The sequence below is a fragment of the Miniopterus schreibersii genome, assembly GCF_964146895.1.
Source record: "Miniopterus schreibersii genome assembly, chromosome: 4".
Taxonomy (NCBI): Eukaryota; Metazoa; Chordata; class Mammalia; order Chiroptera; family Miniopteridae; genus Miniopterus; species Miniopterus schreibersii.
The window spans coordinates 68,340,652-68,356,203 of NC_138105.1; the positions used below are offsets into that span (position 1 = coordinate 68,340,652).

Consider the following 15,552-nt stretch of genomic DNA (forward strand, 5'->3'; position numbering starts at 1 on the left):
GTTTTCCAGTAAAATAACAGCTCCCTAATCTTCTCATACCACATTTCATTCTCAAAAGGCACCTTTGGGATAAGGCTTTCATTGTCTTGGTTTTACAGGTGAGGAAACATTACCACAAGGCTGATCACTCCAAAGCCCATCGCTTGCCTGTGGCAGTTCCAAGCTTTGAACCTGGAGCTACCTGCCTCCCAACCCCTCCATATCCTCCGAAATTGTGGCAAGGAGGGGTAGGGTGGAAAGTTGGAAAGGAAAACGGGTAGCAGGGAGCCCTCACCAGATATTGTAGAACCGACTCTGTGGAGTTGAACTTCGCAGAGCCTGGCTGCATGTCCTCTGCGTGGTGCAGGTTGGTGATGGTGAAGTTGAGGGTGAAGGGCACCAGGGCAGGGCCAGCAGCTGCAGCGGGGAGGGGAGGGGAGGCCACGCCTGAGTCAGTGCTGGATCAGATGTGGGGCAAAGGGTCACTGGAGCACAATCCCTGTCTGCTCTGGGACCCCATCAGCTTGGACATAAAAGGGAGGGGTGCCCATGGCTGGGGCTTTTAATGGGTATCATTTCCTATTTATCTGGGGCTGGAGATGGAGTGGGGGTGGGGAGTGGAGGCAGTGGTATATTTTGTTTTACATGGTTCCCAACTTTGGCCACATTCAGAAAGTAAAGATGATGGTATCAGGCTGCTATATTAATGACCCCGAGATGGTGCCTGTATATGAGCCTCTAGGTTACTTATTTCTTCACAGCAGGCTGGGATCCATCAGCTCAAAAGCTTATCAGGACTAAACTCAAATTTCAACACGTACAATTGTTTTAAGCAAAGCCCAGACAAGCATATTTTAGCCATTTCGAGCCTGCCTGCTCTGCATATCCTGTGAAACTGCACCCACCATATGATAGCCATAAAAAGGGTAACCCTTGTGCCTGCAGACATCCTAAGCCACTGCTGCCCCTCAGAGCTGTCTAACCCAGAGACCTGCCCCCTGGGCTGCCGGGTCACATCACCTAGACACATAGCCTCTCTCATCCCCCCCCCCCCCCCCAGTGTTCCCTTGCTTTTCCCTCCTCAGTAGTGAACTCTCTCTTTTATAAATTTTTGTTTCAATGACAATTTACATTCACTATTATTTTGTATTAGTTTCAGGTGTACAGCGTAGTGGTTAGACAATCATATACATTACAAAGTGTTCCCCCTGATAGTTCCAGTACCCCACTGGCACCACACATAGTTATTACAATATTATTAACTATATCCTCTATGCTGTACTTACACCCCTGTGACTATTTTGTAATTTCCAATTTGAACTTCTTTTTTTTTAAATCCTCACCCGAAGATATGTTTTTATTCATTAGAGAGAGAGAGAGAGAGAAACATCTGATGTGAGAGAGAAACATCAATAGGTTCCCCCCCTCCACCCGCATGCACCCTGACCAGGGACCAAACCCGCAACCCAGGCATGTGCCCTGACGGAGAATCGACCTGGTGACCTTTCGTTGCATGGGACAGTGCTCAACCAACTGAGCCACTTAGGCCAGGGCTTGGCTGACTTCAAGTAACCCTCCTTCCAAACCTCTTCATGAGAACTCACAAGCTTCAATCCCTGTGATGACCACTTCCACAAGGGAACACCAGGTCTCTCTCAAGGTAAAGGGCTATATTTTTTGTAGTATTTATGTATTTCTTAACCACTCAACATACATAAAACTTCTGTTTTATTAGATTCCTATTTTTTTATGCCACTGACAAGGTTTTCAGTGTTGAGCCCCATTTTTTGCATAAGCCCCGTGATTTCCACTGTGCAGTTTTGCACAGCACAGGTCAGCAACGCCTGGGTCAGGCGATGGCGCAACAATGCTGTGTAAGAAACAAGACCAAATGTCAATAATGGGGCCAGGGGCATGGAGGCTCCTGGCACTACTGTTTCCATGTTTTGGCTATTTTTGACAGTTCTCATTATAAAAAATTGGGGGATGGGACAAACACAGGCAAAATAATCGTGAAATGGAGAAACACTCCATGGTCCCTAGACTTCAATAAGTTTCATGTTCCTTACCGTGTGGCTAAGATGAAATGATTCTCTGCACTGACTATAGCCAGAGAGACTATACAGTTGACCCGTGAACAGTGTAGGCTTTAGGGGTGCTGACCCCTGTGCAGTTGAAAATTGCATGTAACTTTTGATTCACCCTGAAAGTTAAGTTGACCTTTGGTATTTAGAGGGATCAGTTCCAGGACTCCCTGTGGCTACCAAAATCCATGGATGCCCGAGTGCCCTGTATAAAATAGTGCAGATCAATATATACAGTCGGCCCTCCTCTTCCATGGGCTCCTAACCATGGATCAAAAACAAGACAGGTATTTCTTGAAAAAAAATCCACATACATGTGGACCTGCATAGTTCAAACTTGTGTTGTTTGAGGGTCAACTGTATATATTCACAAGGAACAGATTCATAAAGGTATTAAAAAAATAAAGTCATATCTATTCAATATATTCACAAAGAATACTCCTCAAAGTGAGCTATTGGTGAAGTAGGTAAACTGGGGAGTGGATCCTTTACCGATCTGGCAAACTGGCCACTGGGCAAATCGGTTCTCAGTGAGAGGTTCTGCTTTCTGTTCTTCTAAGGTTTGTGAGATGGTTTAGAATTCTGGGTCTACCTATAGTTTTCAGAAACATGTCACAGAGAATGGCTTAGGACTCTGAGTCTGGGGGTGGGACTGGTATTCAAGAAATTTGCAGGGGCCTGGGTAGCTGGTCATACACTCCAGAGTCAGCCTTGGCCTCGCTGGAGAGATGCCACCTACTGCACCCCTCCTCTACGTCTTGTGCTTAGAACCCAAAAGGGGAGACCGGGAGCATCTGCAGAAAAGACAATGCCTACCTGTGGAACTGGAGATCCCTGCAGAAACTGTGGCCACCATAGACACTGGAGAGAAAAACCCCCATAAGCTTGGGCTGGGGAGCCATCATATCTTGGAGATTCGGTGGGGGGGTGGTCATGCCTGGGGATTTCTTGGGTACTGGTTTCTTTTCATTGGAGGCTGGGGGTGGAGTAGGGGTGGGCCGTGGAGGCAGTGAACTTCTGGTCTTTTCCATTCCTAAGGGCTGAGACTTATGGGGTTGTAGAGCTTTTAAACCTCAGAATACTCACTGCTGGGGGTGGTTGCCCGAGTCTGGCGGGTGTAACCTGCACAAGTAGAGAAAGATAAGGTGAGGAGCCGGAGGGATGGGGGAAAGGGGGAAAGGGGGAAATGAAGAATGGGGATGTGGGACTTGCTGAGATGCAAAAACCACGGCAGCTCCTCACCATTGACGTAGAGACTGTCCTGGTCCAGGGTGTAGGGGCCCAGCCGAGTGACATCATAGGTCAGTTGGCTCATCTCCCAGTACAGCCGTTCCCTATCCAGCCCGGGGACCACAGGGTCGGAGCGGTATGTGCAGACCATGTCCACTCCAGTGGCTGTCCCATCTTTCTTGGGCCTGGCAAAGGGTGGGTAATGGGGATGACAATAAATGAAGTTAGTTCCTAGGGAGGGGTCTTGACATTCTTGGGGGCAGGACAGGAAGGAGCCAGTGGGTGAATTATTATTAAATTGCAAGGTAGAAACCTGCATGCTCAAGGTATGGGGACAGGAGATCTCATACTTGAGATGTGTACATTTGAAATTGGGGATTAAAGCAAGTAAAACAGACACATTTGGCTTGAGAAAATCCTGGGGATGGAAATGAAAACCTAAAGGAAATACCCTCGCTGGTCCAAGGGAAGGGAGGAGGGAATTCAGAAGGATGACCAGGTTAGGGGTCCAGTCCTGCTGATGGGCTCTGCAGAAGCTGGGGACAGTGGTAGGGGGGAGGTACAATCAGAAGAGGCATTGGTCTTGGAACAAGTGCCTCCTAAATTCTACCTTGCTGGGGACCTGGACAGGGAGGGCAGGAAGGAATGGGACCAAACTCCTCAGGTCTCGGAGCACCTGAGGCTGCCCTGACTGGCTGTTCCAAGGTCTTACCTTAGCATGGTCAGTCTGCAGCCCAAGTACAGGGGGTCCACACTGCTCTTCTTGAACAAGATTCTAAGCTGTAGAGGAGGCAGAGGGAAGTGAGTGGATGTGCAGCAGCAGTGAGGTGAATGGGGCTGGCATAAGTGGGTGGGGCTTGAATCTATGGAGACAAAGATGAGATGGGTAGAGTCTACTTCCACGGGTGTGACAGGTAGGTGGACGGGACTTGCATTGGTGGTGGGGACTAGAGTGAGGTGGGCCAGGGTCAGCTTCCATGGGTGTGGCAGGGGTTAGGTGGGCCAGCTTCAGTGGCTGGGACAAGAGTGAAGTGGGTGAGGCTCTCACCAGGCCCTGCAGAACTCTTTGAGTGCTGTTGAACTTCGAGGAACCAAGGCGACCCATGTCCTTTTCGTAGTGCAGGTTAGTGAGAGTGAAGTTGAGAGTGAATGGCACCAGGGCAGGGACAGTGACTGCAGTGGAGGTGGAAGAGAGATGCCCACTGAGCCCACCCGGAGCTCAGTGCACCTGAGTGTGGGGCAGCACACATGTCCTCTTCCAAAACGGGCAGCTTCAGAGAAAGGACATCCCGGACATCAGCATGAACTGGGGAGCACTGAGGACAAGTGTGACAAATTGCACTACAGAAGCAAATTCACCATGAAGCCGGAAGCAGACACACATGGCCTTCCAGTTTGCTAAAATTCCAGACAAATATCCTCTCTTCCGGAGGGTTTTCTTTTTTATTTTATCCAAATTGTTTTTATGAGATCCACTTACTTACTGATTTTTTTAAATTGTCTGAAGAAACACACTGTGGTTTTAGGGGTCAGGACCTGTTTTAAGTGCTTCACTTACATTTTAACTCATTTAAGCCATGAGGCTAACCCTTTGGAGGAAGGTAGTATTCTTATCTGCAGTGTACAGATGTAAAGACAAAGCCCAAGGGAGTTTAAATAATTTGCCCCAAGTCACACAATCTCTAAATGGAAGAGGGTAATTTGAACCCAGGCCTTGTGGTCCCAGAGTCTGTGCTCCTGTCCTCCACCTAGGACCACAGGCAGATCCCACCTTCACTGACCGCTCTTTCTGGATGAGTGAACAGGGATCCAAATGCCTTCAAGAGGCCCTGGCTGATGAGTATGACGGGCTTGAGTGATAAAGAGGTAACGCCAGTCCATCTAGGACCCTCATCTGGGACAGTGGGTGTTGTCACAATCTATCATGAGCCCAGGAGTGGAAAGCTGGCCCTCATTCCAACCAGAAAATGCCCAAATCCCTGGCCAGGGCCTGTAAGAGGGCATTTCTAGGTATACACAGAGCTCATGTGGTTCCCTTGTTTCCTGGAAATGAAAACTAAAGATCCTAGAGAAAGAAGCCCCCAACCCCCCAACAGACACTTGCAGAATTCACCCAAAGCCATCCTGATTGTAATTCAATACCGATTTATACCCTCAAGTCTTTATTGTCTGTCTTTCTTGCTGGAAGCCTATCAAAGACTAGGCCCCTTTCTATTCTGTTTGCTTCTGCACTGCCGGGGCCTTTTATGAATACTTATTGAATGTGGATCTGGATCCACATTCGCAAGTGCCAAATGAATACTTATTGAATGAATGAAGAAATGGTCGTGGCTCGCCACTGGGAATTACAGAGAGGAAGCCCCTACCTATGGAGACTGGAACTGGGGTTGCTGAGGTTGCCGGGGAGATGGTGGAGGCCACAGCAACTGCAAAGAAAACACAGCAAGTCACAGATGATGGATGAGGGCCTCCCTAGCCAAAGAGGGCCCAGCGTGGGGCCTTCAGACCTTTTTCCTGTTTGTCCTCTAGCCTGTACCAGGCTTCTCTTTTCTGAGCAGGAGAGTGAAGGTGTGAAAAATTGAAGTTTGCTGACTTTTTGCCTCCCTGGAGAAGTGTGGTAAGGATAGCAGAGAGGAGATGGGCCCCAAGGCAAAGAAACCTTGGGACCCATAATAGTACTTACTGCTGGAGGTGGAGGTCAGGGCCTGATGGGTGTAACCTGCAGCAATAGAGGGAGAGAGAGGGTGAAGAGTTGTAAGGATCGGGTTGGGAGGAAGTGTCAAGAACTGAACCTCAGAGGGAAGGTGGGGGTGGTCGGGTGGGGAGAGATTAACCAAAGAATCTATATGCATATACACGTAACCCATGGACACAGACAATAGTGTGGGGAAGGCCTGGGGCAGGGAGTGGGTGGGAGGTGGAAGGGGCTAATGAGGGAAAAGGGGGATATCTGTAATATTTTCAACAATAAAGATAAATTAAAAAAAGAAGAATCTGGGCCCATTGAGTATCTATGAATCTATTTAAGCAGTATTTTTGGAGCATCCTCAAAATGAAGACCCTATAGACCAATCCCAAACAATGCTACTAAAGAACAGGGAAGAATTTCTATATCAGGTCATCTGTCATCTTCATCCCTCTGTCCTCTGTCCCCAACCCCCTTCTCTGAGTGTCTGATCTCTCACTATATCTCTGGAAAAGCTGTGAACGGATAGATGCCTCTTCCCTAATGGTGTCGGCCAGTCTGAGACAAGCTCAAATCCTCCCCACACCGCAGAGGACGACGGGAGATCCAGAATGTGTGCCATGAGCCAGAGCGCACAGTCTGCATGAAATCCTGACGGCTGAGCCTCCACTCACCATTGACATAAAGACTATTCCTGTCCAGACTAAAGGAGCCCAGCCAGGTGACACCATGGGTCTCATGGCTCAGCTCCCTGTACAGCTGCTCTCTGTCCAGCCCAGTGCTTGTGGGCTCATAGCGGTAGGTGCAGATGGCATCCACTCGGGTGGCAGATCCATCTTTCTCGGGCCTGGCGTAGGGGAGGAACACAGATATGAGGAAATATGCAGGACTGATGCTGAGGGAGACTATAAGAATGAAATATCTAGAAAAGTCACAAAGCTGAAATACTCTTCCTCAGAAGGGAAAATAAAAAGACAAAATATCTAGAATTTATTAATAATCAATAGACGAAGAAGGTGGATTGAAACTCAAGTTGCCAAGGTTTGTGCATCTTTCAAGTGCCAGTTTCTTGCTATCCCACTGTCAGATTAGGCCACGGTGGGCAATATTCAGGTGGAAGCAGCCCTGAGATCTTGCATCACCTTTGAGCCTCTTAAATGTGGGTTAAGAAATGTGCATGCCACAAGGATTGTTCATTTTTGCTTTTTAAATATTCCTCAGTACAGTATAATTTTGGAAATTACAGGGCTTTAAATACTGGGAGATGTTCTACATCTTGGTTAGGACCTATCAGAAGACAAAACAACCCAGAGAAACAGGAACGGGGGGGGAGGCTCAGTAGGTGCAGCAACACAGGTACCGAGAGCCTGCTATGCTGGGCAAAGGGGACACACGCGGGGTGGAGAACAGAAACTGGATCTGGGAGGCACCCTCTCCCCAGCACCTCACCTCAGTGAGCTCAGTCTGCAGTCAGAGTACAGCGGGCCGATGCTGGTGTTCTGGAACAAAGAACCAAGCTGGGGAGAAATACGAGGGAGGTAAGCAGGAGAAGGCAAGGGAACTGGAGGGGGGGTGAAGAGGAGTGGGCAGCAGGCAGCCTGGGGCTCTTACAATGGGCTGCAGGACCCCTTCCGTCATGTTCAACTTTGCAGATCCTGGACGCCCCATGTCTGGCGTGTACAGCAGGTTCGTGATGGTAAAGTTGAGGGTAAATGGCACCAGGGTAGGGCTTGTTGTTGCAACTGGAAGGTGAATGAGAGGACCTATCTTGAGCCTGCTAGGACTCTCTGTTTAGTCCAGCCTGAGCTTCTGAGCCCTCACAGAGATGGGCTCTGATTTCTCCAGACGGCTCCACCCAGCCCGGTTCTTAATCCAAAGCAGCCAGGATCCTCCATGTAAATCATACCCAACGCTCCTGATATCTGGAATTGGTTCTTCCCTCAGGAGTTCTGATTTGGAGGTCCCTAATGTGATGCCAAGACTTTATCAGCCCTGTTATGTGACCAGACTCATGCCTCAGGTTCTTAGTTACAATTTTAGTTCATTCATTCATTCATTCATTCATTCATTCATTCATTCTTTGAGCAAATATTTATTGATGCATAAGGCATCACATCAAATTATGTGCCACCACCACTGGGCACATATATTTCTAGTTAGGAAAACAGAATCTATGTCAGGTATTTCAATAGAGGGAATTTAAAACAAAAATACTGAAAGCATAGCACAGAGAGAGATGAGTAAAATGAAGAATCCCTAGCCCCATAAGGCTAATGGCACAAAGGGACGAGAGAGTGGCATACCAGAGATTACTGAGACCATGGAGGGGACAAAGCCCCTGCTGGAGATGCTACATGAAACAGAAGAGCGGAGGGTGAAGAAATACCCTGGCTGTTCTCTTGCCTTGCCCACCACTGTTCTGCCAATGCCTCCTATTGGCTGAGCCTCACAGGCAAGTAGTTAGCCAGTATGAGTAGTCTTGGATCAAACTGGGGTTCTCAGTTATGACGCAGTTGAACCTGAGCTGAGAACTTCCAACTCACAGATGCCTCCCAGGAAAACCAAGGAGCCTCTCGCACATCATCTAGGAAACTAATTTCCTTGAGTTGTGCCCCAGAATCCTGTGACAATTCCAACTGACATGGCAGCGACTGCCTGGGGCATTTTGTTGGTAAAGATTCTGAAGCTGTCTTGAGCTCAGAAAGAATGGATGCTGTTATCACTTGGTGATGCTGGCCACGGGTGAGGGAGTGGGGAGTGCTGACACAGAGCCATACATTTGTACTGGGCACAAGCTGACAGAGTCAGTCGGGGTTAGAACCAGGGAAGGAATGGAGGGTTTCCACACATCACAAGGAATCATACTTCATTCCTTCCTCTCCTGGGAGGATCCACCTATTTCCTATAGACCTACCATGAGCAGGTCACTGCAGTGGACGCTGGGGAGCACAAAGGAGGAAGACACAGTTGCTCCATACAGCAGGTTTACTTAACATTGAGGTCAACAGAAATAAACATAATGCTCAAATACAGAGGAAATGCAAGAGTGTGCAGTATATCTATTTTTAAAAATAAGCAACAAGATTTAAAGTGAGTGATAAAATGTTTCCATGCCTTCCATGGCTATAATGATAAAAAGTTTTTAAAAGCATCTTTAATAATACTAGTTAGATGCTGAGCATAGCACTGGGTTCATATTCAATACTCAATAATGTCAGATATTATCTGTTATCTTTTGATCCCCACCATCACCACTGTCACCATCACCATTATCATCACTGTCATCATTAGCACCATCAGCAGCCTCATCACCACCCTCATCATCACACCATCACCACCACCACATCACCATCAATCATTATTATTATCACCATCATTACCATCATCATCATCACAACATGTATTCTTATATCACAAGGATATAAGCTCTGTGAGGGCAGGGATTTTTTAAAATTTCACGTTCCCTGTTGTATCCCCAGGGCCCACATAGAGTAGATGCTCAATAAAGTTTGTTGGCTGACTCATTATTACTAGATTTACTATGACTTTCCATCTTATTCCAGAGAATAATATCGGGTATGTTTACACTCAACGGGCACTCTCTCACAGATGTGCCATTGACTGGTACTCACCTGTGGGGCTGGAGAATGAAGATGGAGTCCCAGAGTTCTCTAGGTCAACTGTGGAGGTCGCAGGAGCTGCAGAAAAGCCTTGTCAGTGAAAGCAGAAAGGCACTCACATGGCAGAAATGCCAGCAGGAGATATTATTTATTGGGCTTACTGTATGTGGGGATGGAGCAGGGATTCCCTCTAGAACTGGGGAAGAGGGGACAGTAAATAATTTGTGCCCTCCCGGGAGCTCCTTCCCTCCTGGAGAGGACATAAGTGGGCGTGAGGAAGGGTCAGCTCCTTTCTTGCCTGGTGTAGGGGGCACTGGGACACCAACTGTATACTCACTGCTGGTGATGAGTGTGGAGCTCCGATGGGTGAAACCTACAGCAAGAGTGAGAAAGGAAGTGGGTAAGGGTTGGGGAGAGGTGGGGGACCAAATACGGGTCGGGGTTACCCTGGTGCAATGGAGGGGGTTTCACGGGGCAGAGGCTATTGGGGATTCTCCATCAGCTCCCTCACATCAGGAAAGAAGGCCCCGAGGGAGAAGTCAGTCCAAGTTGAAGAAAAAGTCATGAGCCCAAATCACTCTGTGCACTTGGCCAAACCCCGAAGGGCCCACTGGAAGTGTGATCTCAAGTCAGAGGGGAGGGGCTGCCCAGTAGGGAGGAAGAGACCACGTTGCAGCTGCTCACCATTGACATAGAGACTGTCCCTGTCCAGCATGTAGGGTCCCAGCAGGGTGATGCTGTGGGTCAGCTGTGTCAGCTCCCAGTACAACTGCTCTCTGTCTAGTCCAGGGCCTTCAGGGTCAGGGCGATGAGTGCAGATGACGTCCACTCTGGTGGCTGTCCCGTCCTTCTCGGGGCTGGGTGAGAACCTCCATATGGTTGGTCCAACTATCTCTCCATCATTCATCCTTCCCTCCCTCTCTTGGCCAGCCCCTAAGACAGGAACTAGGGAAACTAACTGCTGCCCTCAGGAAGATAACCTCCAGAAGCAAGTAGCTAGAAACCCATGGACTCCAAGCCTCTTGCATGCCTGGGAGAGATGCCTCTGAAAGCACTAGGTGTGGGACAGACACAGAGAAGGCACTTGTTGAGGGGGGCGAACAATCCTGGAAGAGGCCAAATGACAGCCAAGTCCTGTCACAAATCCTGACAGACATAACAAGGTGCTTAGGCTCAAGCTGTAATGGGTGGTCACCCTGTCTGACAGCGTAACTCATTCAACATAAGGGCCTCCTTGTATCGGCACCATCTCCAGAGAGAAAGGGGCACCCATGCCCCAGCGCCAGGGATGCCCTGCCTCCCACAATAACAACGACCATCTGTTTATTTACTTATTGAATCCTCACCTGAGGATATTTTTCCCATTGCTTTTCAGAGAGAGTGGAAGGGGGAGAGAGAGAGAGAAACACCGATGTGAGAGAGACACAGCAGTTGGTTGACTCCTGCAAGGGCCCCGATGGGGGCCGGAGACCAAGGCTGCAACCGAGGCACGTGCCCTTGGCCGGAATTGAACCTGGGACCCTTCAGTGAGCAGGCCGACGCTCTAGCCACTGAGCCAAACCGGCTAGGGCACAACTGCCGTTTATTAAATATTTACTACGCAGGAGGACAGCATTTCATACTCATTAGCATGTCATTCAATCACCAAAGCATCCCTACGGGCTGTATTGTTCAATTCCTACAACTTTCATTACACTCATTGTAGTATGTATTATATATAACACAACTATATATAATGTAAATATAATAAATCAACAAACATAAATATATGTTTAACATGTATAATAATGTATATTTACTTATATTTTATTTATTATTGTATTCTATATTGTGCATATATAAATTATATGTTATTTCTGTTATACCTATACCTAATATGTGATATATATACACTAAGTAATATAGATTATAATTCAATAATGTGTATTAGGAATTATACCAGTGTCAACCCATTTCCACCCCAGGCTGTGTTCAGATGCCCTTTCTAGCCCTTTTTAGGGGATGGTGTTTGCCTAAACCCCTAGCTGTCTCTGGGCAGGGCAGGCTCCCTTCAGCTGAGTCTGACCCATTTGGGAGCACACCTTCTCTCTGTAACACTAGCTCTTCTTCCTCTTGTAGATTATCTGGGCAGTTCCTTTAGAGAGGTTGTCAGATTGATATTTTCCACACACTGTAAGGTCATAATGTGGGCAGCGGAGACAGTGCTGCTTAAAGGCTAGGAGTTTGGATCTACACCCCAAAATGCTGGGATTGCTCTGTGAGACTTGTGCAAGCTACTTCATCCCTCTGAGCCTCAGTTTCACCTTTTGCTCCTGCTTCATGAGGCTGTTGGGAAGACTGATGAGATCAAATATAAAGTGACAGCACAGTTCCCTGGGTCTTAGTAATTTTTAAATGCTGTTGTTGTTGTAGGTATTTTCAATGCTTAGGATCCATGGGCAGTGGTTATTCCAAATAGGGACAAAGTCACAGAGCCCATAGGTTAGGGTCCCATAGCCCAGCAGGGCTGTGTTCTTGGGGAGGGTCTCACCTGAGCGAGGCTAGTCTGCAGCCTGCATAGAGTAATCTCAGACTGCTCTTCCTGAACACAGATTTGAGCTATGAGAGAGGAGAGGGGAGGTGAGAAGGAACCACTGAGGGAGGGCAGGAGGAGCTGGGGGATTGGTGGGGTGAATAGGGTGGAGGTGGTGAGGATGGGGGCATAAGCGGGGTGGGAGGGGCTGACACTAGTGGGCAGGGCTGGGTAAAGTGGGTGGGGCTGGCATTAGTAGGCTGGGCTCTCACCAGACCCTGCAGGATCCGCTCTGTGGCATTGAATTTCCTGGAGCCCCGGTGCTGCATGTCCTCCTCGTAGTGCAGGTTGGTGATGGTGAAGTTGAGGGTGAAAGGCACCAGGAAAGGGATTGCTGCTGCAGCAGGGAGAGGGGAAAAGGAGGCATGATTGCGTCAGGCCTGGGCCGGGCTCTCAGACAGCGTCTGGGGACCAAGATGAAGGGTCCAGATCTGAGGAAGCAGGGGTTTAAAGTAGGCAGGTAAACTAGCTTAGGACCAAACTATATAAAGAGCAAAGCAAGATGCTGTCAGATGCAGTAGCGTGCACATCCATTAGAACGGCTATTATTTTTTTAAGAAAAGGAAAATAGCAAGCGTCGCTGAGAATGGGCAGAAATTGGAGCTCTCGTGCATTGTTGGTGGGAATGCTGGTGGAGCTGTATGGAAATCAGTTCCTCGGAAAATTAAACACAGGATTACCATATGATCCAGCAACTTCACTCCTAGGTACATACCCAAAAGTAATGGAAACAGGGACTCAGATACTTGAACACAATGTTCATAGCTATTGAACACAACAGCCCCAAGGTGAAAACAAAATAAGTGTCCATCAACAAACAAACAAATGTCCATTCATGCAATGGAATAATATTCAGCTATAAAAAAGAATGACCTTCTGATATATGGTACACTAGTTATGCTAAGTGAAATATGCCAAACACAAAAGGACATATTTGGTATAATATTGTTACTGTTGTTACATGTTGTATATTATGTAAGGTACCCAGAACAGGCAAATTCAGAGACAGAAAGCAGGACAGAGGTTACCATGGGCTGGGGGTGTTCATGGGGAGTTAAGTGTTTAATGGGGACAGAGTTTCTGTTTGAAATGTTGAAAAAGTCCTGGAAATGGATAGTGGTAATTGTTGCACAACATTGTGAATGTGCACTTAAAAATGGTTAAAATGGTAAACTCTATATTGATTTCAAGTCCTTTCTAGGCCCTCACCAGCATGAGACAAGGGGCATGTTACTCAACCTGTATGTACCTCGATTTCTTTAATGGTGAAATGAGGAGAATCATACTTTGTAAGAAAATTATGGAGGTTAAATGACTATTGAAGGAGTTAGCACATTTCAAGGGCATTAAGCTTAGTGATAAAAACCAGTTGCCAAAGGTCACATGCTGTATGATTCCATTGATATAATATTCTCAAAATAACAAAATTGTAGACACGGTTTATAGATTAGTAGTGTCCAGGGGTTGGGCTGGGTGGGTGTGACTTAGAGCAGCACAAAGGAGATTTCTGTGGGGATGAGATAGTTCTGTATCTTGATTGCAGTGGTGGTTACAAGAGTCTACATATGTGATGAAATGGAAGAGTGCTACATGTACATGCACACACACAAGTGCATGTAAATAGTGAAACCTGAAATCTGAGTTCTGTAGAGTTTAACAATGTCACCTGACTTCCTGGCTTTGACATTGTACTGTAGTCATGTAAGATGTCAATCATGGAGGAGAAACCAGGCGAACGGTACAGGATTCTCTGGGGGGGGGGGGGGGTTGGGTTTTTTTTTTGCAGTTTCCTGTGAATCTACATTTATATCAAAATGAAAAGTTAGAAATAAAAAGAAGAATAGCACAGGGCCTGGCATGTAGTTGTAGAACTGAAACATATAGTATCTAATATTAAAAAAAGTCACTTGATGGGCAGGATGGAGATGACAGAGAAAAGCGTTGGTGATTTTAAACATATATTAATAGAAATGATCCAAGAGAAAAAAATGATTAAAAAATGAACAGAGCCTCAGGGACTTGTGGGACACTATCATTAAACTGGAGGACCAGAAAGGAGAGAGAGATACTGCAGAAACAAAATATAAGAAACAGTGGCTGAAACTTCTCCAAATTTCTTGAGAACCTACATTTTCAGTTTCAGAAGCTTAGAAAATTCCAAACAATATCAACTCAACGAAAATCGTGCCAGACACATCATAATCAAACTTCTGAAAAACAATGATTAAGAACAAATCTTGACTGCACCTAGAGAAAAAATGACATCATCAGTCACGGAACAACTTGGTCTATAGCACATGTCACACATTTTAAAGCCTGTAGGAGCTGGGTACGTTGAGTTGATCAGGGTGGAGCAGTGAGGAAGTGGAGAATGTGATCTGTTTAGAGCATGTAAAACATCTGCAGTGTCAAGACTTACTAAATATAGATCTGAAGGCAAAATTCAAATTATAGGACACCAATGTGTATCCCATAACTTCAGACTCACACAGCAGGATTAAGCCTAGGCCATGACATAAGCACAGAAAAACTCAGAGACTCAATTTTTAAAACAAATCTTAAGGGTAGAGATAACACAGGTTTCACGGCAAAAACAAAGTCCCTGTGTTAGGTTTCTGGAAACTGAGATGCCCTCAGACCCACATCTGGGCAAGGCAAGGAGACAGGGCAAGATTCAAGTTCATGACTAAGATCTTGAATGAATTTCTGGACGTCCAAAGAAAATCCACAAACGTGGGTGTATACAGAGATTGCTACATTCATCCATTCATTCAATCTATAAATATAAAGTGAGCGCCTACTAGATGCTCAGCTGCAGAGTGACAAATACATAAAGATTAAGTAAACCAAATGGTGGTGAATTCCATGAAAGAAATACTTGTGGTGATATGATGGAGAAATGAGGTATGTATTCAAAAGAAGTGCTACTTCATACAAGGTGGCTGGGAAGGTCTTTCAGAGAAGGTAATGGTGGAGCTGAGATTTGAAAGGCAATAAGGTGCCAGGAATAACTGATCTACAGGAAGGGCTAGTATCAAGGCCAGACAGAGGCTAGGACACTAGAAAAAGAGACAAATGTCTGATGTGGCCAGTTTACAGAGTGCTGGAGAGAGCGAGGGAACTTGAGGCTGGTTCACAGGGACCAGACCACGCAGAGGTAAAGTTCTGTAGAACGCAGAGGGCAGGCTCCGACCTGTAGGGCTGGGAATGGGCGACAGAGACATGAAAGGCTCTGGAGAGAATGTAGAAGTCACTGATGCTGAGAACAAAATCAAACGGGAAAATCATTGAGTCCCGCCCTGGAATGCGGGGCAGAAGCTGTTCACTGGAACTTGGGCTTCTATCTTGACTCAGAGCAAGACTTTAGGTGGGTTAGGGGCT

At 46.8% G+C, this 15,552-nt stretch overlaps 1 protein-coding gene across 1 annotated transcript in view; it reads right to left on the reverse strand.

The window, feature by feature from the left end:
• MUC16 (mucin 16, cell surface associated) overlaps positions 1-15,552 on the reverse strand; it is a 58,884-nt gene that overhangs the window by 30,266 nt on the left and 13,066 nt on the right. Inside the window, exons 11-26 of the mRNA XM_081135770.1 lie at positions 12,384-12,508; positions 12,130-12,197; positions 10,284-10,456; positions 9,937-9,972; positions 9,612-9,677; positions 7,591-7,721; positions 7,429-7,496; positions 6,654-6,826; positions 5,977-6,012; positions 5,660-5,719; positions 4,342-4,466; positions 4,006-4,073; positions 3,306-3,478; positions 3,150-3,185; positions 2,880-2,924; positions 275-396 (exon numbers count right to left, since the gene is read on the reverse strand). Of these exons, the coding sequence (XP_080991896.1) occupies positions 275-396; positions 2,880-2,924; positions 3,150-3,185; positions 3,306-3,478; positions 4,006-4,073; positions 4,342-4,466; positions 5,660-5,719; positions 5,977-6,012; positions 6,654-6,826; positions 7,429-7,496; positions 7,591-7,721; positions 9,612-9,677; positions 9,937-9,972; positions 10,284-10,456; positions 12,130-12,197; positions 12,384-12,508 (1,505 nt within the window). The remainder of the gene's footprint in view (positions 1-274; positions 397-2,879; positions 2,925-3,149; positions 3,186-3,305; positions 3,479-4,005; positions 4,074-4,341; positions 4,467-5,659; positions 5,720-5,976; positions 6,013-6,653; positions 6,827-7,428; positions 7,497-7,590; positions 7,722-9,611; positions 9,678-9,936; positions 9,973-10,283; positions 10,457-12,129; positions 12,198-12,383; positions 12,509-15,552) is intronic.